Source organism: Silurus aristotelis (genome assembly GCF_946808225.1).
Source record: "Silurus aristotelis genome assembly, chromosome: 20".
Taxonomy (NCBI): Eukaryota; Metazoa; Chordata; class Actinopteri; order Siluriformes; family Siluridae; genus Silurus; species Silurus aristotelis.
This window is the reverse complement of record NC_139593.1, coordinates 13,977,985-14,003,051: the sequence shown is the minus strand read 5'-3', so window position 1 is coordinate 14,003,051 and position 25,067 is coordinate 13,977,985. Positions and strand designations below refer to the sequence as shown.

The 25,067-nt window shown below is 41.0% G+C and overlaps 1 protein-coding gene across 1 annotated transcript; it reads right to left on the bottom strand.

The window, feature by feature from the left end:
- Positions 1-851: 851 nt before the first annotated feature.
- Positions 852-9,637, bottom strand: LOC310715606 (serine/threonine-protein kinase pim-1-like; the record flags this gene model as incomplete). Its single annotated transcript, XM_083522116.1, has 6 exons — positions 9,525-9,637; positions 3,722-3,769; positions 3,190-3,568; positions 2,916-3,077; positions 2,725-2,742; positions 852-946 (listed from the first exon to the last, which is right to left on the bottom strand). The coding sequence occupies exons 3-6, from the start codon at positions 3,527-3,529 to the stop codon at positions 852-854; spliced, it is 615 nt and encodes a 204-aa protein (XP_083378242.1). The 5' UTR covers positions 3,530-3,568; positions 3,722-3,769; positions 9,525-9,637.
- Between the last annotated feature and the right edge of the window lie 15,430 nt (positions 9,638-25,067).

The following is a 25,067-nucleotide window of genomic DNA, read 5'->3' as shown; positions in this document are numbered from 1 at the left end:
TTTTTTTATTCTATTTATTTTGTTCATTATTACTCTTAAATAATTAATTTCTCCCTCATATTTAGAAAAGCTCTTTATAATAATGTAAAAATGCGATAATCTTTAAGCACCAATTTTTTTTAAAGATAATTTCAAGATAAGAATCCGATTCTTTCTAAGAAATCGGATACGTTCAATAAACTGCAATGGATGTTTACTGTGATAAATTCTTGTCTATAATATTCTGTTTCCATTACATTCCTATGTGCTTGTGTAAACTTGCCAGAACTGCAAAGACATAAAATGCAGTATTTACTGTAGCAATGTTGCATCTGTATATGGCGCTGTTCTACTCTGCTTTAGAGTCACTCACTGACTTTGCTCATACAAAAATACTGACACTTTGGACACAGTTTTGACGTGTTCACTTAGGGTGGCAGTTAATTTGACAATAATGTCTGTGTTTAGTTATATTTTAGAGCACAGTAAATCTGTACTGCTATACAAACTGCACATGAACTAAAATACTTGCAAGTTACATTTCTATAGTATTTTCCCTTGAGAGGATATAAAATGGTTGTGGAAATTTAGAGGCGGTATATAGAAGTGGTTGCTCGGTGGTAAAGACATTGTACTTTGTATCAGAAGGTCACAAGTTCAAATCCCACCACCACCAAGCGGCCCTTAACCCTTCCCTGCTCAATTGTAAGCCAATCTGAAAAAAATGCAATAAATGTAAATATTGTTGTGTTGGGCTGATCACAGAGACAGTAGGCGAAGAATAGGGTTCAAACAAGTGTGTATTGTGCTTTCTCTGTACAATGCAAACTTGGCTATGCATAAAGGTGCGTCTTTGAAGGCTTGTGAAGAAGTTATGCGAACTCGTAGGGGGACCCGGGGGGCTGTCTGAGGCAGGCGCGTGGTTGGGCTTGGCGGGTTCTTAAATTCTTGCTGCTGGAGCTGCTGCCTGTAGGAGAAAGTAGAGAGATATGTTCTATCAGTGTGGTTTGGACTGAGCTTTCCTCCGCCCATTTTTTTGTCTTCCTTTATGCACCTTAGGCTCCCCAAGAATGGTGAGGAGCAGCTGTGTGCTTGATCAGGTATCAGCTGTGTCTCGTTCCTCTGCCCCACCTTTCTGTTATGTGTTTGCCTGCTTTCCAAAACACACAAACGGTGTGGAGGGGTGCAAAACATATAAATTGCTTGTCATTTTTTATTAATGCAGTTTATTATTAGCAACATTTGTGAACAACAGTTTATATTTTAGATCTATTTTAAGTAAAATTCCTGATTAGTTAAATAATATATAAAATTATATTTTATAAAAAAAAAAATTAAAATAAAACAGAAAAATCTAAATAATGCAATACACTTATTATATTGATTCAATTGCCATGAATTAAATTGATTAAATAAAATAAAACATTTATTAAATAACTTACATTTGTTAGACCCTTTAATTTGTCAGACCATTTCATTTTCTAAAGATATGATCCGGTTTTACTAATTTCAGAATACTTTAAGAAATGACTCCATTCTTTTCATCCTTCATTTATTCATTCCCTTGATATGTGGAATTGTGTGGCTTTTTTCCTTTTAAGAAAAGTTTTAAGAATTCATAACACTAGCATTAGTTGCTAACCACTTCCTGTTTAGTGGCTAATGCTAGTACTATGGATTCATTATCATTTTCATGCATGCGCAAAACAAATCTTATTTCCAGTAGTGAGTAGCCACAGTGACACTGCGCTAACTCTAGTTTCTTTTTTTTTATTTTTTTATACCCCTTGCATTGTTTATGTTTTCAAGGTTAATAATTAAAGTGCGAGGTGGAGACTAAACAAGCTTGCATTCTGCCAGTTTATACGTTCCTGAGGGAACTCAGATTTTAACTATGTTCTGCCCGTAAAAAGGATTGCAATCAGTGTGTATATATATATATATATATATATATATATATATATATATATATATATATATATATATATATATATATATATATATATTTACACACACACACACACACACACACACTACAGACCAAAAGTTTGGACACACCTTCTCATTCAAAGAGTTTTCTTTATTTTCATGACTATTGAAATTGTAGAGTCACACTGAAGGCATCAAGGGCTATTTGACCAAGAAGGAGAGTGATGGGGTGCTGCGCCAGATGACCTGCCCTCCACAGTCACCGGACCTGAAACCAATCGAGATGGTTTAGGGGTGAGCTGGATCGCAGAGTGAAGGCAAAAGGGCCAACAAGTGCCAAGCATCTCTCGGGGAACTCCTTCAAGACTGTTGGAAGACTATTTCAGGTGACTACCTCTTGAAGCTCATCAAGAGAATGCCAAGAGTGTGCAAAGCAGTAATCAAAGCAAAAGGTGGCTACTTTGAAGAACCTAGAATATGACATTTTTCAGTTGTTTCACAATTTTTTGTTATGTATATAATTCCATATATAATTTCACATGTGTTAATTCATAGTTTTGATGCCTTCAGTGTGAATCTACAATTTTCATAGTCATGAAAATAAAGAAAACTCTTTGAATGAGAAGGTGTGTCCAAACTTTTGGTCTGTACTGTATGTATATATATATATATATATATATATATATATATATATATATATATATATATATATATGTCAATTCAGTTGTTCTGTACTAACCTAGCTTTGGAACCATTTATGTGTGAGGACCTGATCGAGGGTTGGTCGTCTAGTGAGGTCTTCCTCTAAACACCAACCAATTAGACTGTAGCAAGCTGTGTATGCAGTAATGCAACTGGTTAATATAACTCTAAAATCTACAATCATATACATAACTTAGTCAGTTGTTTATGTCAGTGTCATTGGTTATAACTTATTACTTATATAATATATAATATTACTTATAGAATTATAACTGTAAAATAAAAGTATAAAACATTTTTTTGACCATCAGACAGATTATCCTTGAACACCAACAAGTCGTCATCAAAAACATGAATTCCTCCACATAACATGCTAAGTAAGAGTAGGCCCAGATCCCGGATGACATCATATTCTGCTCTTTTCTCATCTTCACATATCCAGATCTTTGGGACAATGATTGTAGTGGCTGAATGTAAAACAGAGAAGCAGTACTGTCAGCAAGATCATAAAATAAATAATAAAATAAAAAAATATATATTCACCATTGAATTTTTATTTAATCGACTCATCCCACTTACCATCACATTCTGTGCAGATGGTGTCCTTGCGAAGGAAACTAAAGCCGAAATCAATCAGCTTCACTTCCATGGTTTGAATGTTAGATAGAATGTTGTCTAATTTCATGTCTCTGTGGAAGACGCCACGGTCATGGCAGTGGCGTAGAGCTTTAACTAACTGCTGCATGATGGACTGAGCCTGAGCATCAGGCACTTGGTTTTGTAAACTTCTACAATAGTCGAAGAGCGTTACGCAGGGTTCGGGCCGCTCTAGTATTAAGATGAAGGCTGTGTCTGTCTCAAACCACTCCAACAACTCTATCACGTAAGGGCATCGAGGCGGCTTGCACACGAGTTTCATTATTGCCAACTCCAGAGGAAAACTTTCTCTGTCACAGGGCTAAATACAGAGTGGACATGGTTAGTATTGGACTGGATAGAATGCATGTGATTATGTAAAATCCACATTGGTCAATGTGTATGAACACAAATCAGACTTTGATCTTATATATGATAAAACAAGTTCAGATTTGATTTCAACGTAAAGACTTACACAATAGATATATGTTGATAATTCCTTTAAAACACATTTAACGGCAACCTGCAAAACAGAAGCAGATAGTTAATGCTGTTAATGCTTAAAGGCTCAGGACTGTTCTCTTTCAAACATTCATTCTCACTTTGGGAATCGCCTCGGGCATGACCAATCCTGGAAGCATCAATCACACCACGTCTGTCGGCTGACAGACCAATCACGACAGTGATGCGGGAGTCCCGCCTCCCTATATACACCCTTTGCCGGCGGTCCCTGCCTCATTCTCGTTCTCTTCCCCGTGAAGATCCTTTTAGGAAGCTATCCTCAGCAGATCCTCTGGGGGCGGTCGTTTAACTGTTCATAGACTGGCCGTTAAGGTACGTCTCTGAGCGCGGCTGCTTCTTTAGGAGATTATCCACTGTAAAAGCGGATATTCCCTTCTGCTGTTTCTTTCCTTATTTTCTTTTTCACATCGCGTCAAGCGAGTATTCGAATATCGTTCGAGACCCATTTCGAGAAGCACGTCGTGGTGATCTCATTGTTCCCTTTTCTTTTTTGTCCGGTGATTGCACCTCCGTTATGGCGACTGCGAGTTCATCCGTGTGCATGCGGGTCTACAATCTCGGCAAAAGACTCTCATCCCCTGTGCATCGTGTGCTTGGGAGTTCGGCACGCTCAAACCGTGCTCGCTAACCCCGAGTGCTGCCCGCACTGCGCTCTTTTCCCGTCAAGGGTTCGGGAGCGCCGCCTGCGAGTCACGGCCGCAAATAAAGGGGATCCATGTCTCTCTCCGCTGCCCGCAGAGAGGGACGAAGCTGCTTCGCAAGCACAGTGCAGCTGGGAAGAGTTGATGGACGAGGTTTCTCCTGTCCTTCCTTCACTCTTCAAATCTAACTCTCTACTGGATAACAAGGGTGAGGGAGAGGAAGATGATGAGGTCGCTCATTTTTTGGAGGAAGATTTGGAGGACGACGAGGAGGATGCTATCCTTCCTCCTGATCTTCTCTCCAGACCTGGAAGTGCTACGGGCCCTTCCCCCATGCCAGGTGAGCTGGACCTCGTGGAGGTGTGTAGGAGAGCAGCCAAGAAACTTTCCATCGAATGGCCATCTCAGCAGGTGCATCAGGACGCTGAGAGGGATTTATATGATGGGAAGAGGCTGCCATCGCGCACTTCCCCAGTTAAGCAGCTGATTCCTGCTGTACCGGCGTGTGTCACAGAAATGCATCGTCTTTGGGACAAGCCCTCCCGCATAGAGTGCCCGTTAAGGGTTTCTCTAGACTGGAGGTGCATGATATGGAGGCTTTGGGGATGTACAACCGCCCCCCCCCCCCCCGGTGGAGCTGTCGGTGGCTAGATCGTCACCCAGATCGACGAGCTGCTCTATCCTCCTCCTCCCGTTCTCTGCCAGGATGTACGGAAAGGCTGTCCGCCTCCCTTTTCCAGAAGATCTACCGCTCCTCGGCCCTGGCGGATAGAGCTCTGAATGCCACCTCAATGCTCACGGCTTACCAGGCAGAGCTTATGGAGGAAATGGGGAGGCAGATTGATGCTGGGTCACCAGATTCAGCCTTGTGGGAAGAAATCTGCGTCATTGCGGATCTCAACCTACGTTCTTCTAGAGGAGCGGTCCAGAGCTGCGGCCGCAGCATGGGCCTCGCTGTGTTAGGCGAAAGAGCCCTGTGGTTGGGGTTGACGGGCTTATCGGAGAGGGAGAAGGTGGAGTTCCTTGATGCCCCGATAGAGCCGAAAGCCCTTTTCGGGGCTGCGGTGGCGAATATGCGCCAGCAATGCGACCTTCGCAAGAAGGACGGTGAAGCGTTTGAAGCATGCCTCCCAAGGAAGCCTCCTGCTCGCCCTCCCCAACCCGCACGTTCATATTTCGGCCCTACGCCCAGGGAGAGACAGCCTGGTTTCGGGGCCCCTAGGCAACCCCCACCCCAGCAGTCAATGCGCGGAGAGGCTCGCCAGAAACAGCCCCAGCCCAGGAACAAGACAGCGGCGGCTGCTAGGCATCGCCCAACGGACCCTCAGGGAGGGAAGAAAAGGCGGGGGACCTAACCTGTGGTCTGATTTTGGGTCAAAAGAGAGGTGGCAGCACTCTTGGAGTTTCTGTAGCACCCCTCGACTCATCTCAGGAGTCTTGTCCTCCCCCTCCAGCGAAAATGCGTTGGGGAGCGTTTCAAAGACTGTGTTTGACGAACGAGTTTTCTCCGGTTGGAGTGTTGGCACCAGTTCCCCCAGTGCCCGGAAAGTTGCTTCTCCCCTCTCCACCCGTGGGGTTATGCAAGAGAGAGAGCAGAATGTTCCATGTTCGTTCGAAAATATCAAAGATTTGTTCTGTGCATCCAGGCAGTGGGCCGAGGGCACAGATGTGTGTAAAAAAGGGAAAAGTGAAAAAATCCACACACACAATAAAAGAACTCGAATCAGAGTTGCAACCCCTGGCTCCGCCGCCAGATGGTGCCACCGCGCCGTCTGTATGCGAGAGCCACAGAGGTCCGCTCTCTGCTCGCGCGGAGAGTTGGCGCGCATGCGCAGTTCATCATTGGGTGTATTCCACAATACAGCGGGGATATCGCCTGCAGTTTGCCGTGAGAAAACCGCTTTTCATCGGCATGATTTGGTCGACAGCAGAGGGCGAATCTGCTCAGGTTTTGGAGGACGAAATAACCTCCTTACTGAGCAAAGGGGTAATTCGATCGGTGCCGCGAGAAGACAGCCAGCTCGGCTTTTATTCCCGGTACTTTGTCGTTCCCAAGAAAGGGGGGGGTCTCCGTCCCATTCTGGCTTTACGGAACCTCAACAAACACCTCAGAAAGTACAAGTTCAAGATGCTCACATTGAAAGCTTTGTACAGTGTTATTCGTCCCAGAGACTGGTTTACGTCAGTGGATCTGAAGGACGCGTATTACCACATAAGCATTTATCCGGCACACAGGAGATTCCTACGCTTTGCCTATCAGGGCACAGCCTACGAATATTTGGCGGTTCCGTTCAGGCTAGCTCTAGCTCCGCGCATCTTTACCAAATGTGTCGAAGCTGCACTGTCTCCGTTGAGAACGACGGGTTTAAGAGTGTCAGCGTATTTGGACGATCTCCTCCTCTGCGCTCTGTCAGGGCAGCAAGCGGAGGTGGATACGAGTGTGCTTCTGTCTCACCTGACTGGCTTAGGTTTCAGAATAAACGAGACAAAGAGCTTCTTGGTGCCCGCACAGGAAATAATATACCTGGGTCTCAGATTGAACTCGGACCTGTATCAGGCTTTTCTATCAGAAGAACGCATCAGGTCGATTCGCAGTTGTCTCTCTCTTTTTCAGAGAGGAAGGACAGTTCCATTCAGACTCTGTTTACGCCTGCTGGGGCTGATGGCTTCGTCAGTGTCTGTCATACCGCTGGGGCTGTTGCGAATGAGAGAGTTTCAGTGCTGGGTTACAGCGCAGCGCTTATGTCCGAAGCGCCACCTCAATCGCAAGGTGATGGTGACGTCACTGTGCTTACGCGCTCTCCATCACTGGAGAAATCGCGATTTTCTCGAGTCGGGAACCCCGCTGAGGGCTGTTTCCCTGAGAAAAGTAGTGACGACGGATGCGTCACTCGCAGGTTGGGGTGCGGTGTGCGAAGGCAGGGAAATGGCCCGTTTCGCTTCGGTGCGCGCACAAACTTTCTGGAGCTGTTAACGGTGTTTCTAGCTTTGAAACATTTCGTGCAGTTTCTTCGGAGTCACCACATATTGGTCAGATCAGACAACACGACGGCGGTGGCGTACATAAATCGCCAGGGCGGAACGCGCTCTCCTTGACTTCACCGTCTGGCGCAAGATCTCATGGTGTGGGGCATGGAGCATTTCCTGTCGCTGCGAGCGACTCATGTGCCGGGAGTGCTGAATGCGGGGGCGGATCTCTTGTCCAGGGAAAATCCCCTGTACGGGGAGGGGTCTCTCCATCCTCAGGTGGTGAACCTGTTATGGGAGAGATTCGGCCGGGCTGCCGTAGATCTCTTCGCCTCGCACGAAAACACTCATTGCCCTCCGTTCTTTTCTCTGGCGAGAAACGGTGCACCTATGGGTGTGGATGCGTTAGCCCACCCGTGGCCAAACGTTCTGCTTTACGCATTTCCTCCACTGAGTCTGATCGTGCCGACTTTACAAAGAGTAAGAGAAGGTGGTCACTCTGTCATACTAATCGCTCCGAACTGGCCAGGGAAAGTGTGGCTGATGGAGATATTCCAACTCCTGCACGATCGACCCTGGCCTCTCCCGTTGCGCAGGGATCTCCTCTCACAAGCGCGCGGGGAGATTTTTCACCCGACACCGGACAGAGAGTCCCGTGAGAGGATGAATCTTAGTGTCGCAGGTTTGCCTCCGAGGGTGATTGAGACGATTCAGAATGCGAGAGCAGCTTCGACACGCTCTGCATATGATAGGAAACGGAATGTGTTTGAGCTGTGGTGTGCTCAGAGACGTATTTTTACTGTTCTGTGGCAGATGTGTTGTGCTTTTTGCAGGAACTTTTGGATAAGGGCAGGGCTTTTTCAACCGCCGCCGTTTCTGCATGCCACGTAGGGATTGACGGTAATACTATCGGTCATCACCCGCTCGTGTGCAGGTTTTTGAAGGGGGCGCGCCGCCTTAGCACGTTCTCAAAGCCGCTGGTTCCGCCATGGGACCTGAGCCGATAGGGAGTATTGATTTAAAGCTCCTGCCGCTTAAGGTTGCTTTGTTATTGGCTCTTTCTACCGCGAAGCGGGTTAGTGAACTTCATGCTTTGTCTGTTCATAACTCCTGTATGCGTTTTGCTTTGGATTTCTCGCGAGTGGCGCTCAAGACTAATCCGGCTTTTGTCCCTAAGGTGAGCGAGTCAGCTTTCGCCTGCAGACAGGTGGATTTAATGGCCTTTCACCCGCCTCCTTTTTACTCAGCAGAGGAGGAGCGGCTTCACTGTCTGTGTTCACTGTCCTTGCGTTACGTCACTACGTTGACAGGACAAAGGGTTTGAGACGGAGTACTCAGCTGTTTGTTTCATGGGCTGGTTCCCGTGAGGGAAGTCCCGTTTCCCGGCAGCGCCTGTCCCATTGGCTCGTGGAGGCTATAATAATGAGTTATAATAGCGTGGGTCTTAACCCTCCGGAAGGACTGAGGGCTCATAGTACCCGAGGCTTGGCCGCTTCGTGGGCGCTTTTTAAGGGTGTTTCGATTCAGGACATCTGTGCGGGAGCATGCTGGGTTTCGCCGCACACTTTTGTCCGTTTTTATAGGCTGGATGTCACGGAGCCTTCGCTGGCTCATTCCGTCCTGAGTGTGTAATACATATATGTATACATTTTGTATGTGCGTATATGTATGTATGTATATATTATATGGTTTTATATATATACATATATATATATATATATATATATATATATATATATACATATATATATATATATATATATATATATATATATATATGTATATATATATATATATATATATATATACATATATATATATATATATATATATGTATATATATAAAACCATATAATATATACATACATACATATACAGGGACCGCCGGCAGCGGTGTATATAGGGAGGCGGGACTTCCGCATCACTTTCGTGATTGGTCTGTCAGCTGACAGACGTGGTGTGATTGATGCTTCCAGGATTGGTCACGCCCGAGGCGATTCCCATAGTGAGATACCTCACTCCTGTTATCAGAGAACCGGGCTTACGTAAGTAACCTAAAGTTCTGACAGCAAAAGGGGGACCAACAAAATATTAGGCAGGTGATCATATTGTTATGCCTGATCTGCGGCCATATATACTGATAATCACCTCTTTGCCATCCGATATCCGAACACCTGCATAGACGGAACTAAAGGCTCCTCTTCCCAGCTGTGCTCCCGTAGAGTAGAGTTCAAAAAAGCTGTTTACTGTTGACCAAAAATAACTACATTAACACACACATCAATCATCAGGTTACTATTTTTACACAATGTGAACTATATTTTCTCAGCATATGTGATTTTTGGTTTGGAGATCCTGCTTTGTGGTCCTTTCAAAGGTACCAGCTTTACTGCTGCTGTATAATGAGTCCAGACTGTGTGTAACAGTTTAAGGTGTGATTTTGGACATGCCGTGTTCAACATTGTCTGATGCCGTTCCCTCTCTTGTCACATGGATCTGTTCTGTCATCCTTTCTTTTAGCCATTCTTCAAAAAGATTGTCGATGACGCTTCTTTTTAGATGTTTTCTCTTGGTGAAAAAGCAGGATGCCTCTGACTGGGTTTTATTTGAGACTGAGCCTACTGAAGGAAACGTGAGAAATTAATAGATTTCTGATATAATATTCTGTACGGTGTTTTTTTTTTTTTTTTTTTTTTTAAATCATGTGTATATATGGGTATACCCATGTACACTCTATTATCAAAAGTTTGCAGACACCTGGTCATAAGTATGGTATGTGCTTTTTGAGAATCTCATTCCACATTTAGTCCCAATTTGCTCTTATAATAACCTCCACTCTTCAGGGAAGATGTTTCACTAGATTTTGGAGTTCTAATTTATCCCAAAGGGGTTCAGTAGGGTTGAGATCAGAGCTCTATAGCAGGCCACTCAAGATCTTCCTCTCCAAATCATGTAAAGCATATCGACAAAGATCGCTTTGTGCACAGAGACATTAACATGCTGGAACAGGTTCGGGTTTCCAAGATTAAGTGAAGGCAAAATTTTATTATACTGCATCCAAAAAGATCCTATACAGTTGCATGCCTCCAGCTTTGTGGTAACAGTTTGGAGAAGAACCACTAATGGAAGGAAAGGTCTGGTTGCCCAATACTTTTGTCTATATAGTTTATAAAATATGTATATCAAGGCTGAAGTGATTTATAAATTTCCAATACCAGATATCCTACACAGAGGCTGTGTAGGGCACAAGCACACACTACATACAATTTATACACATCCCTTCTCTAATAATGTGGATTTGTTTAACAGGTGATCCTGTTCCCAGTCTCTTGGCATGTTTCTGTTCTGTCTCTGTCATCATCTTTTTTGCCAGCAATTCTTTATGATCATTAATGCTTTTTCTGTTCAGATGATCCTCACTCTTCTTGCTTTTGTCTTACAGTAAAAGAGCAGGGTGCTTCTAAATGGTTCTCAACTAAGACTGTGCCTGCTGAAAACAATATTTTAGAAATGATTAGAGGTCTCTGATATTATACCATAAATCACATTACACTTATTCAAATTACTTTCATAGCACTGGATTGTCTCCTAATGGATCAAGTAGTGCATTAGACTAAATGTTTGCAACATGCACAAAATTCATTTCACCCTACTGATGTTCCATAATAACTGTTTTTACTTTCAAGCATTTTGTTTGCAGAACATAACATCCTGATACATAAAGTGTCTCGAAAATAACCTCTGCTTTGACAAGATCATTTTGACATTTCACCTTCCATATCAAAGTCCAAAGTATAATAGAGTTATGTTTTACCATTTTACTGTTTACTGCTACATTGTTTTACTCTACATTATAATGACAAATACGCATTAATAATAATAATACTAATAATAATAATATATTGCTGAACAAATAATAAAAAAGAAATTTCATGAAGTTGCATATTTATACATGTACAGTGTCTATAGAAAATCCTCATACCCTGTGAAATTCTTTACCTTTTGTCACATTATATCTTGAAAAATCAAGTCAAGTCAAGTTTATTTCTATAGCGCTTTTCACAACAGACATCTCAAAGCAGCTTTACAGAAATCAACAGTCAAGGTAAATGGTGTGCAATTATCCCTGATGAGCAGCCATGGCGACTAAAATAATTTTTTTTTGAATAAAATAAAATCAATTAAAGTAAAATGTAAATGTAATGAATTGCAATAAATTCAACAAAAAAATTTAGTCTAAATGTTTTAATTAGCCCCTTAAATTATACCATTATAAACTTACTCAGATGCCACCTATCAGCTTCCAGATCAAACCCCAGACTAATTGATCCATCTGACAGTATTGCATGGCATATAGTGTTTTTTTGTAGCACATATCACATTAGCACATGACACATTATTATTAGTTATTTCTTTTGTTATTCCTTTTGGTTTATATCATGTTATTAATTAGTGTATAACATTCACAGTGTTATTTCTTTTTGTATTACTTTTTTATATTTATATCACTCAGTATAACCAAAGAAAAGTGCACTCAGTATATCCACAGTAAGACTTAATGTGTGCGAGTGGGTGAAAGCATAAGTCTCATTCATGGTCAGTATTTCCTTTGCCAGCCTTATAGAGAGTTCCACTTCCAACACAAAGAGTTTCGGTTCTGGCATGATTATTAAAAATACCGTACCGTATGTTTTGGGGATAATGGTGGCAGACCTGTTGTCAAATAAAAAATTGAGAATGATGTAACCAATGACAAATAAGAATAAGGGTTGTTATCTATGCTGTAAAACTATGTCTATTCTTTGACATCACAACTATGAGTGTTAGTTCTCACTCTCCAGTGTTCCGTATTGTTGAAAGATTTATGATCCAACTCTTGATGTCACCCGAATGAGGATGGGTTCCTCTTTTGAGTCTGATTCCTCTCAAGGTTTCCTCCTCATAACATCTAAGGGAGTTTTTCCTTGCCACAGTCGCCATGGCTGCTCATCAGGGATAAATACACACCATTCATCTTAACTGTTGATTTCTGTAAAGCTGCTTTGAGACAATGTCTGTTGTGAAAAGCTCGATAGAAATAAACTTGACTTTACTTGACTTGACTTGACACTGCCAAAACTTTACAATGGTTGGGAAAATGCTTTTACAAGACCTCCAGAATAAAGTTGTAGTAAGGAAAGCAAACGCAACACACCACCCAAAAACATACCACCTACTGTGACGCATCGTGGTGTCAACGTTATATTGTGAAGGTGTTTCTCTATAGTGGAAATTGGTCAGGATTGAAGAGAAAATGGATGCTGCCAAGGACATCTACATTTTTGAGGAAAAACTATGCTGTTCCAGACAACTGAAGATGGACAGCTCATTCACTTTCCAAAACGTACCACCAAAAGAACAAAGAACTTCAGCTATGAACCTCTGATGAACCTCTTACTCAATGCCACTGTCTCTAATCCATACAACACCGCAGGTCTCACCACAGTCCTATAAACTTTCCCTTTCACTCTCGCAGATACTCTTCTATCACAAATCACTCCTGTTATCACTCTTCTCCACCCACTCCACCCTGCCTGCACTCTTTTCTTCACTTCTCTAACACAATTTCCATTACTTTGCACTGTTGACCCCAGTTACCTGAACTCCTCCACCTTCTCCACCTCTTCTCCCTGCAACCGCACCACTCCATTGTCCACACAATGCAACTCTTTCTGACCTTTTTATACTTCTCCATCAACATTCTCAAAGCAAATAAGGTGTCTTTGGTGCTCTTCCTCAGCATAAAACCATATTGTTGCTCACAGATCGTCACCTCTTCTCTCAGCCTGGCTTCCACTACCCTTTCCCATAACTTCATGGTTTATGGTCTTTATGGTCATGGATTGATTAACTTTAATCCCCTGTAGTTACTGCAGGTCTGCACATCTCCCTTATTCTTAAAGCTCTGTACCAGCACATTTCTTCTCCATTACTCAGGCATCCTCTCACCTTCCAAAATATTGTTTAACAACCTGGTAAAAACTCCACTGCATCTCTCCTAAACATCTCCACGCTTCTACCGATATGTCACCTGGTCCTACCAACTTTCCACTCCTCATCCTCTCAATCGCTGCTTTCACTTCCTCCTTACTAATCCTATCCACTTCCTGCTTTACCATCTCCACACCATTCAACTTTCTCTCTCTCCCATTGTCCTTACTAATCATTTTACTAGTTTATAATGTAATCTGTAATATTTTGGCAAATATTTATGTAAACAATTAACTAAAAACAAAGGTGAGAGTGTTGATGAGGACAAGCCTGGATATCACTTTGTCCTGCTGATTGAGTTCAATTAATAGACTGGAAAATTTAAAAGGATGATTGTGCTTAAAATCATTGTTCTTCTTCTGTTACCTGTCAGAATCTGGGCGAATTCCTTGACTGTGCTTCAATCTAATTCAATGGCCACTAGATGCCGCCACTGAGCCCTGATTCCCTTCTCCCTATCCCCTAGTCTCTAACTGTGTCTTAATGTTTTCCACCTTCTCCTTGTTAGTACCCTGTGTATTTAAGCTCCTTGTAAGTACCCTGTGTATTTAAGCTCCTTGTTACTACCCTGTGTATTTAAGCTCCTTGTTACTACCCTGTGCCACCTGTTCTTGTGGTTCCCCCCGGTTGTGATATAATATTGTTTACTTGTTTATTTATGTTGAAGCTGTTTGTGTAATTTTGGGTGTTTCTTTATCTTGATTTTGGTGTTTTCTGTGTTTGTGTATTCTGCCCTTTTTCAGAGTTTCCGTAGAAGAAATTCAGGGCTACCATCAGTCGTGAGTCATGCCACCTGTAAAGCATCCTGAGACCTTTCATGTGTGGGTTGCTTCTCAGCCAAGAGAGTGGGCTCACACTCAGAGAACTGTCTATTTACACAGCCATGAATAAAGAATGCTACAGAAACATCTGCAGAGAACTTCTCTAAACCATCCAAGAACAGTTTGATGATGAACAGTGCTTTTTCCAGCCATGACTGTATGTCAAGACTTCTATTTTCTGTAACTTTTTTACCACACAGGGCACACACCATAGACAATTTTAGAGACAAACCTTTACTTGTAAGAGGACGTGATCCTGTTTCCTGTCTCTTCACATGTTTCTGTTCTGTCCATTGTCTCATCATTTCCTGTTGATCAGAATTCTGACCATGCCATTGTTTTCTTTTCATATGATTCACCTTGTTCTTTCTTGAATTTAAGTTGTAGCAGGATGACACTAGCTGGTTCATAGCTAAAGAAAACAAATGATTTATCATAATTTGTAAAAGCATTTTTTTTTCTGTTTAAACTAAATATGCTGCGATTACTTGTTATAACATGAGACGAACGCTGGATTTAAACTCTTTATCAAGTAGATGTGAAGTAAACATGCTATCCACTAACCCATATTATATAAACCCCCTCCCCTACATATACTATAGTTTCATATTGTAAAAGCGTGTGGTAGGACTCTTTAAAGTTTAATAAGAATGCTTTTATTGTCTATAAGACTGACCATACACAGATAGATAATAATATATATATTCAGGACTGTGTACACCTAATTTATATAATCAGAAGCATAAAATGCACATTTGTATTAATCCTGTAAGTGTCTGTATTATAATAATAATAATAATAATAATAATAATAATAATAATAATAATAATAATAATAATATATACGCTGTGCAGTGTGATCAGAATGCTTTATTAAATGTTACACATGACTATACACATGTTTAGGTCATTTGACACCGAATTTATTTAATCCTTAGCATAATAAACAGTTGTATTATTTATTCAGTATATACAGTGTGTATGTAAAAAACAAAACTAGTTATTTTAAGGATATTTCAGTTCACACGAGTTGACTTACATTTTGCTGAAGAATTGTCTGTTTTACAACTATAGTTATCAACGAATATCAACGAAATAAATTGAAACTGATTTATTGCGTCCAGTCTACAGCTTAAATGATCCGAAGTGTCCATCAGTCCACATTATATTTACCTGCCAGGCGCGTCATCGGTCTGTGACGCAACATTCCCTATGACGATTTATTTTAAACAATAAAACCGAGCCGCATCTCGATGCATTTTAAATTCGTATAAAAAAAAACAGGACCCGCTTAAGGTAAAGGTCAAGTGGCAAAATACCGATAATAAAATAAACAATAATGATAATAATAAAGATTTTTGTCATTAAGATGTTAAATGATAAATAAGCATAGTAAGAAATTGAATTTTATATATATATACAGAGGTGGGAAGTAACAGAGTACAAATACTTCGTTACTGTACTTAAGTAGATTTTTCTGGTATCAGTACTTTACTCCACGATTTATTTATTAACTTTTTACTTTTACTCATTACATTTTTACACAAATATCTGTACTTTTTACTTCTTACATTTTCAAAACCGGCTCGTTACTTTAGTTTTAATCTATTGATTTGGTGAAATATTATTTTTTTATTTTCACTGCGCACCGATTTCAGCCGAACAACCGATTTCCTGTAACTGCGCGTCTTTTTCAATCCACTCTTGTATAAAGTACGGACTCTCACTCACCACAGAAGCAGTAAGAAGTTTGGGGTTAACGTGGATGAGACAGAGGGAGTCAGTGATGTAAACATGACTGAGAACAGACACATTCCTGATCATCATCATCTTTTCTCTGCTTGTGTTCGATATGTGGATCTTCAGCCTGGGTACATTCATTAGGTAACAACATTTTTAATTAGTTTTGTATATATATATATATATATATATATATATATATATATATATATATATATATATATATATATATATATTAATACATCTGGAATATTTTTATCTGGAGTTAATTTAGATAAAAATTAATTAATTGGAGTTAATTAATTTATTTTGACAGCCAAATATATATATATATATATATATATATATATATATATATATATATATATATATATATATATATATATATATATTTGGCTGTCAAAATTACAATTATTTTAAATGGCACAAAATGTTTTCCTTTCTTTACTTAGATATAAAATAAATAAATTAACTCCAGATAAAAATATTTTTAATCAGTAAACTTTTGTTTTATTTCTGAGTCTCAAACACCAAATCCGCCATGTTTTACACAATTTACCCTCTGGGTGGCGTTTTGTGGGTTTTTCCCTCATAATGGCGACACAAACTTAAATTAATGTCTTTATGGATCGTACAGATAAACACAATACATCATTTAAATCTGTAAGATGTCTATAATTGTATATATATATATATATATATATATATATATATATATATATATATATATATATATATATATATATATATATATATATATATATATATATATATATATAAAAGCTTCCTGACTTGACTTGAAGAGGTGCATTTTCTCCGGTATCACCTCATTAACTGTCCGTGTGGAAACATAGCAAAGGCTCTTAATGATGTCCACACATCTCTGCACTGATATAGCCTTTATATTTAATCACTGTACATATGCTTACATATATATCACATGCTGTAAATATGATACATGTTTAACACCTCCAAGCTGCCAGTTTTGGGCACCTGAGCAAGCACTTAACTCACTACTAATCATTTAGTAAATGAGATCATTAAGAGTCGCTCGGGATAAACACTTCCAACAGGAAGTGGCTATATCTCGCTATCATTGTCTCTCTATTTTCTCTATCTAATTGTCTCTGTGTCTCTTTTAGTAAAAGTCTCTGTCTCACTGCTCTCTCTCTTGCTGTCTCTCTATTTGTTTTTCACTCTTTCTAAAGCTGTGTCTGTGTCTCTTTGTCTTTGTCTCTGTCTTTCCTGCTTATTTACATGTCTAACAAAGTTTTGAGTTTTGAAGTAATGCCATTAGTGATCTATGATGATAGACTTCCCTGGTTTGATTCTTACCTCTAAATTCATATTGAACATTATAAGAAGTTTTTAAAAACAGAACAATGAAAGATCATTAAAATTGGTTGCTGGTAAATCATGGTATATCAGTGGTGCAGGTGTGGTTCTTGTACCTGAGTCACTTCTCATAGACTTCGAGTTACTGAGAGAATGTACAGAAAGGAGAAGTTTTGACCCTCTACCATCATGATCTAAGAGAAAACACTGGTCTCCTAACAATAGAAAAGCCAAGAGTCCAATAAGCAAAGGCTTGTTTGCCTCTCCTGTGTTGGTGTAATGGTCAGTGAAGTGGTTGCTGCTATCTGACTCACCTGGTTCGATTCCTACTCCTTAGCTTTCCTTTAAATTGTTTAAAAAGTTTTTGAAAAGAACCAAAAAAGATCCTAAAAATCAGGTTCTTGCAGGAAGTCCTGTGGCTCAATTGGAGGAGCTTTACCTCTGGGTTGAGAGGTTGCCGGTTCAAACCCCGGCCAGGGCTCAAAGTTATGAGTACGGAAGGTTTCGGTGGCCGTAGTAAGGAAGGTGTCAGAAATGGCTGCGTGGAAGGTTGGATGTGGTTTCGGAGGGTGTATCCTGAAGCAGGGGGGCAATATCCGGGCATCTGCCCCCCCGCCATCTGAAAACAGGGGGTTGCGAAGCAAACATGTTCAAAAAAGTAACTACTTAGTTTTGCATATATAGGGAAAAATTCTGGCAAAAACCTATTACCCTCACTTTCTCTGAGGCTGTGAAGAAGCTAGTATTCACAGCCTTTGTTTACAGTCAACTACCTCATTGCCCACCAGACACTACTTTCCACACAGCTTATCCAGTGTGGGGACAAGCCAGATTCAAACCAGCAACCTCTGAGCTCAGAGGCAAGGCTTTTATCACAAAGCCATCAAGTCCCACAAGACACTTTCTTTTTTTGGGGGGTTTATCGTTTGTTTCATGCTTCAAAGCAAGAAATTCAGACCAGACAGAAACACAGAAAGCAGGATTCGAACCCTGAACCCCGCCAACAGCGAAATACCAGTCTTAACCCACTGAACCATCGGGAAGGACGGCTGCGATCGTTGATTAGAGCAGGTCTATCATTCTTTCAAACCATCAACACAAGAATATAATGCTAAAGAAAGACATAGGAAGCAAACCCATAACGTGACTAGTAGGTACAAAGCAGGATTCGAACCCTGATTCACACCATTAGCAAGGCACCAGCATTAACCCACTAAGCCATCGGAAAAAAACATGATGTTAAGCTTGATTAGAGCAGGTCTATCATTCTTTTCAAACCATCAACACAAGAATTTAACGGTAAAGAAAGATGTAGGAAGCGAATACAGATGTAAGTAGCACAAGTTGAACCCACATTGTAAATAACAGGAAGAAAGCAGGATTCACACCATGATCCCCACTACCAGTGAGATACCAACCTTAACCCATTGAACCATTGGTGAGGACAGGCTACGAAGCTTATTTAGAGCAGGTCTATCTTTCTTTTCAACCCATTGAAAACAAAAATATATCGCTAAAGAAAGATGGAGGAAGTGAATCCTGATCGTGACTGGCAGAAAGAAAGCAGGATTCGAACCCTGAACCCCACCAAAAGCAAGAAACCTGATTTAACCCACTGAACCATCAGGGAAGGCAGGCCAGGATGGTTGTTTAGAGCAGGTCTATCTACCTTTAAACCATCAACACAAGAATATAAAGCTAAAGAAAGATTTAGGAAGCAGGAACATAAACTACATCGCAACTAGCAGGCAGAAAGCAGGATTCAAACCCTGCTCCTCACCATCAACCAGGTACCAGCCTTAACCCACTGAACCATGGAAGAGATCGGACTGGGAAGCATGTTTAGATGAGGCACAAGCCTTAAACCACTGAGCGACCGCTGCTGAAAAGCATGTGTGCTTTTTGGAGTGTTCATACTTTGTTTCATGCCAGCGCAGTAAGAAAGAAGGCATGTAGGACTGGCTTTGAAACCTTATCACCAGCGTGGACTATATTAAGGACCACGATCAGGCACAAGCCGTAACCCACTGAGCTACCACTGAAGTGCCGTTTTTTTGGTGAAATTATCTTTCATTAAAGACCATGAAATCAAGAAATTAATCCAACACAGAAAGGACAGAATTGAAATGTTTTCAGAGTGGACAAGGTCCAGAAGTTATATTTACCAACACAGCAACCAGCTCATTGCCCACCAGACACTACTTTCCACACAGCTTATCCAGTGTGGGGACAAGCCAGATTCAAACCAGCAACCTCTGCTCATTTAGTAAATGAGATCATTAAGAGTCGCTCAGGATAAACACTTCCAACAGGAAGTGGCTATATCGCGCTATCATTGTCTCTCTATTTTCTCTATCTAATTGTCTCTGTGTCTCTTTTAGTAAAAGTCTCTGTCTCACTGTATATGTCTCTCTCTTGCTGTCTCTCTATTTGTTTCTCACTCTTTCTAAAGCTGTGTCTGTGTCTCTTTGTCTTTGTCTCTGTCTTTCCTGCTTATTTACATGTCTAACAAAGTTTTGAGTTTTGAAGTAATGCCATTAGTGATCTATGATGAAAGACTTCCCTGGTTCGATTCTTACCTCTAAATTCATATTGAACATTATAAGAAGTTTTTAAAAACAGAACAATGAAAGATCATTAAAATTGGTTGCTGGTAAATCATGGTATATCAGTGGTGCAGGTGTGGTTCTTGTACCTGAGTCACTTCTCATAGACTTCGAGTTACTGAGAGAATGTACAGGAAGGAGAAGTTTTGACCCTCTACCATCATGATCTAAGAGAAAACACTGGTCTCCTAACAATAGAAAAGCCAAGAGTCCAATAAGCAAAGGCTTGCTTGCCTTTCCTGTGTTGGTGTAATGGTCAGTGAAGTGGTTGCTGCTATCTGACTCACCTGGTTCGATTCCTACTCCTTAGCTTTCCTTTAAATTGTTTAAAAAGTTTTTAAAAAGAACCAAAAAAGGTCCTAAAAATCAGGTTCTTGCAGGAAGTCCTGTGGCTCAATTGGAAGAGCTTTACCTCTGGGTTGAGAGGTTGCCGGTTCAAACCCCGGCCAGGGCTCAAAGTTAAGAGTGCGGAAGGTTCCGGTGGCCGTAGTAAGGAAGGTGTCAGAAATGGCTGCATGGAAGGTTGGATGTGGTTTTGGAGGGTGTATCCTGAAGCAGGGGGGCAATATCCGGGCATCTGCCCCCCCCAGCATCTGAGAAGCTAAAAAAACAGGGGGTTATGAAGCAAAAATGTTCAAAAAAGTAACGACTTAGTTTTGCATATATAGGGAAAAATTCTGCCAAAAACCTATCACCCTCACTTTTTCTGAGGCTGTGAAGAAGCTAGTATTCACAGCCTTTGTTTACAGTCAACTACCTCATTGCCCACCAGACACTACTTTCCACACAGCTTATCCAGTGTGGGGACAAGCCAGATTCAAACCAGCAACCTCTGAGCTCAGAGGCAAAGCTTTTATCACAAAGCCATCAAGTCCCACAAGACACCTTCTTTTTTTTGGGGGTTTATCGTTTGTTTCATGCTTCAAAACAAGAAATTCAGACCAGACAGAAACACAGAAAGCAGGATTCGAACCCTGAACCCCGCCAACAGCGAAATACCAGTCTTAACCCACTGAACCATCGGGAAGGACCGGCTGCGACCGTTGTTTAGAGCAGGTCTATCTTTTCTTTCAAACCATCAACACAAGAATATAATGCTAAAGAAAGACATAGGAAGCAAACCCATAACGTGACTAGTAGGTACAAAGCAGGATTCAAAACCCTGATTCACACCATTAGCAAGGCACCAGCATTAACCCACTAAGCCATCGGAAAAATACATGATGTGAAGCTTGATTAGAGCAGGTCTATCATTCTTTTCAAACCATCAACACAAGAATTTAACGGTAAAGAAAGATGTAGGAAGCGAATACAGATGTAAGTAGCACAAGTTGAACCCACATTGTTAATAACAGGAAGAAAGCAGGATTCACACCATGATCCCCACTACCAGTGAGATACCAACCTTAACCCATTGAACCATTGGTGAGGACAGGCTACGAAGCTTATTTAGAGCAGGTCTATCTTTCTTTTCAACCCATTAAAAACAAAAATATATCGCTAAAGAAAGATGGAGGAAGTGAATCCTGATCGTGACTGGCAGAAAGAAAGCAGGATTCGAACCCTGAACCCCACCAAAAGCAAGAAACCTGATTTAACCCACTGAACCATCAGGGAAGGCAGGCCAGGATGGTTGTTTAGAGCAGGTCTATCTACCTTTAAACCATCAACACAAGAATATAAAGCTAAAGAAAGGTTTAGGAAGCAGGAACATAAACTACATCGCAACTAGCAGGCAGAAAGCAGGATTCAAACCCTGCTCCTCACCATCAACCAGGTACCAGCCTTAACCCACTGAACCATGGAAGAGATCGGACTGGGAAGCATGTTTAGATGAGGCACAAGCCTTAAACCACTGAGCGACCGCTGCTGAAAAGCATGTGTGCTTTTTGGAGTGTTCATACTTTGTTTCATGCCAGCGCAGTAAGAAAGAAGGCATGTAGGACTGGCTTTGAAACCTTATCACCAGCGTGGACTATATTAAGGACCACGATCAGGCACAAGCCGTAACCCACTGAGCTACCACTGAAGTGCCATTTTTTTGGTGAAATTATCTTTCATTAAAGACCATGAAATCAAGAAATTAATCCAACACAGAAAGGACAGAATTGAAATGTTTTCAGAGTGGACAAGGTCCAGAAGTTATATTTACCAACACAGCAACCAGCTCGACCAGGAATCCAGCAAGCACTTAACTCACTACTGCTCATTTAGTAAATGAGATCATTAAGAGTCGCTCGGGATAAACACTTCCAACAGGAAGTGGCTATATCGCGCTATCATTGTCTCTCTATTTTCTCTATCTAATTGTCTCTGTGTCTCTTTTAGTAAAAGTCTCTGTCTCACTGTATATGTCTCTCTCTTGCTGTCTCTCTATTTGTTTCTCACTCTTTCTAAAGCTGTGTCTGTGTCTCTTTGTCTTTGTCTCTGTCTTTCCTGCTTATTTACATGTCTAACAAAGTTTTGAGTTTTGAAGTAATGCCATTAGTGATCTATGATGAAAGACTTCCCTGGTTCGATTCTTACCTCTAAATTAATATTGAACATTATAAGAAGTTTTTAAAAACAGAACAATGAAAGATCATTAAAATTGGTTGCTGGTAAATCATGGTATATCAGTGGTGCAGGTGTGGTTCTTGTACCTGAGTCACTTCTCATAGACTTCGAGTTACTGAGAGAATGTACAGGAAGGAGAAGTTTTGACCCTCTACCATCATGATCTAAGAGAAAACACTGGTCTCCTAACAATAGAAAAGCCAAGAGTCCAATAAGCAAAGGCTTGCTTGCCTTTCCTGTGTTGGTGTAATGGTCAGTGAAGTGGTTGCTGCTATCTGACTCACCTGGTTCGATTCCTACTCCTTAGCTTTCCTTTAAATTGTTTAAAAAGTTTTTAAAAAGAACCAAAAAAGGTCCTAAAAATCAGGTTCTTGCAGGAAGTCCTGTGGCTCAATTGGAAGAGCTTTACCTCTGGGTTGAGAGATTGCCGGTTCAAACCCCGGCCAGGGCTCAAAGTTAAGAGTGCGGAAGGTTCCGGTGGCCGTAGTAAGGAAGGTGTCAGAAATGGCTGCATGGAAGGTTGGATGTGGTTTCGGAGGGTGTATCCTGAAGCAGGGGGGCTATATCGGGCATCTGCCCTCCCGGCGTCTGAGTAGCTGAAAACAGGGTTTATGAAGCAAAAAAGTATCGACTTCATTTTGCATATATAGGGAAAAATTCTGCCAAAAACCTATCACCCTCACTTTTTCTGAGGCTGTGAAGAAGCTAGTATTCACAGCCTTTGTTTACAGTCAACTACCTCATTGCCCACCAGACACTACTTTCCACACAGCTTATCCAGTGTGGGGACAAGCCAGATTCAAACCAGCAACCTCTGAGGCAAAGCTTTTATTACAAAGCCATCAAGTCCCACAAGACACCTTCTTTTTTTTGGGGGTTTATCGTTTGTTTCATGCTTCAAAGCAAGAAATTCAGACCAGACAGAAACACAGAAAGCAGGATTCGAACCCTGAACCCCGCCAACAGCGAAATACCAGTCTTAACCCACTGAACCATCGGGAAGGACCGGCTGCGACCGTTGTTTAGAGCAGGTCTATCTTTTCTTTCAAACCATCAACACAAGAATTTAACGGTAAAGAAAGATGTAGGAAGCGAATACAGATGTAAGTAGCACAAGTTGAACCCACATTGTAAATAACAGGAAGAAAGCAGGATTCACACCATGATCCCCACTACCAGTGAGATACCAACCTTAACCCATTGAACCATTGGTGAGGACAGGCTACGAAGCTTATTTAGAGCATGTCTATCTTTCTTTTCAACCCATTAAAAACAAAAATATATCGCTAAAGAAAGATGGAGGAAGTGAATCCTGATCGTGACTGGCAGAAAGAAAGCAGGATTCGAACCCTGAACCCCACCAAAAGCAAGAAACCTAATTTTAACCCACTGAACCATCAGGGAAGGCAGGCCAGGATGGTTGTCTAGAGCAGGTCTATCTACCTTTAAACCATCAACACAAGAATATAAAGCTAAAGAAAGATTTAGGAAGCAGGAACATAAACTACATCGCAACTAGCAGGCAGAGAGAAGGATTCAAACCCTGCTCCTCACCATCAACCAGGCACCAGCCTTAACCCACTGAACCATGGAAGAGATCGGACTGGGACGCATGTTTAGATGAGGCACAAGCCTTAAACCACTGAGCGACCGCTGCTGAAAAGCATGTGTGCTTTTTGGAGGGTTCATACTTTGTTTCATGCCAGCGCAGTAAGAAAGAAGGCATGTAGGACTGGCTTTGAAACCTTATCACCAGCGTGGACTATATTAAGGACCACGTTCAGGTACAAGGCGTAACCCACTGAGCTACCACTGAAGTGCCGTTTTTTTGGTGAAATTATCTTTCATTAAAGACCATGAAATCAAGAAATTAATCCAACACAGAAAGGACAGAATTGAAATGTTTTCAGAGTGGACAAGGTCCAGAAGTTATATTTACCAATACAGCAACCAGCTCGACCAGGAATCCAGCAAGCACTTAACTCACTACTGCTCATTTAGTAAATGAGATCATTAAGAGTCGCTCGGGATAAACACTTCCAACAGGAAGTGGCTATATCGCGCTATCATTGTCTCTCTATTTTCTCTATCTAATTGTCTCTGTGTCTCTTTTAGTAAAAGTCTCTGTCTCACTGTATATGTCTCTCTCTTGCTGTCTCTCTATTTGTTTCTCACTCTTTCTAAAGCTGTGTCTGTGTCTCTTTGTCTTTGTCTCTGTCTTTCCTGCTTATTTACATGTCTAACAAAGTTTTGAGTTTTGAAGTAATGCCATTAGTGATCTATGATGAAAGACTTCCCTGGTTCGATTCTTACCTCTAAATTCATATTGAACATTATAAGAAGTTTTTAAAAACAGAACAATGAAAGATCATTAAAATTGGTTGCTGGTAAATCATGGTATATCAGTGGTGCAGGTGTGGTTCTTGTACATGAGTCACTTCTCATAGACTTCGAGTTACTGAGAGAATGTACAGGAAGGAGAAGTTTTGACCCTCTACCATCATGATCTAAGAGAAAACACTGGTCTCCTAACAATAGAAAAGCCAAGAGTCCAATAAGCAAAGGCTTGCTTGCCTTTCCTGTGTTGGTGTAATGGTCAGTGAA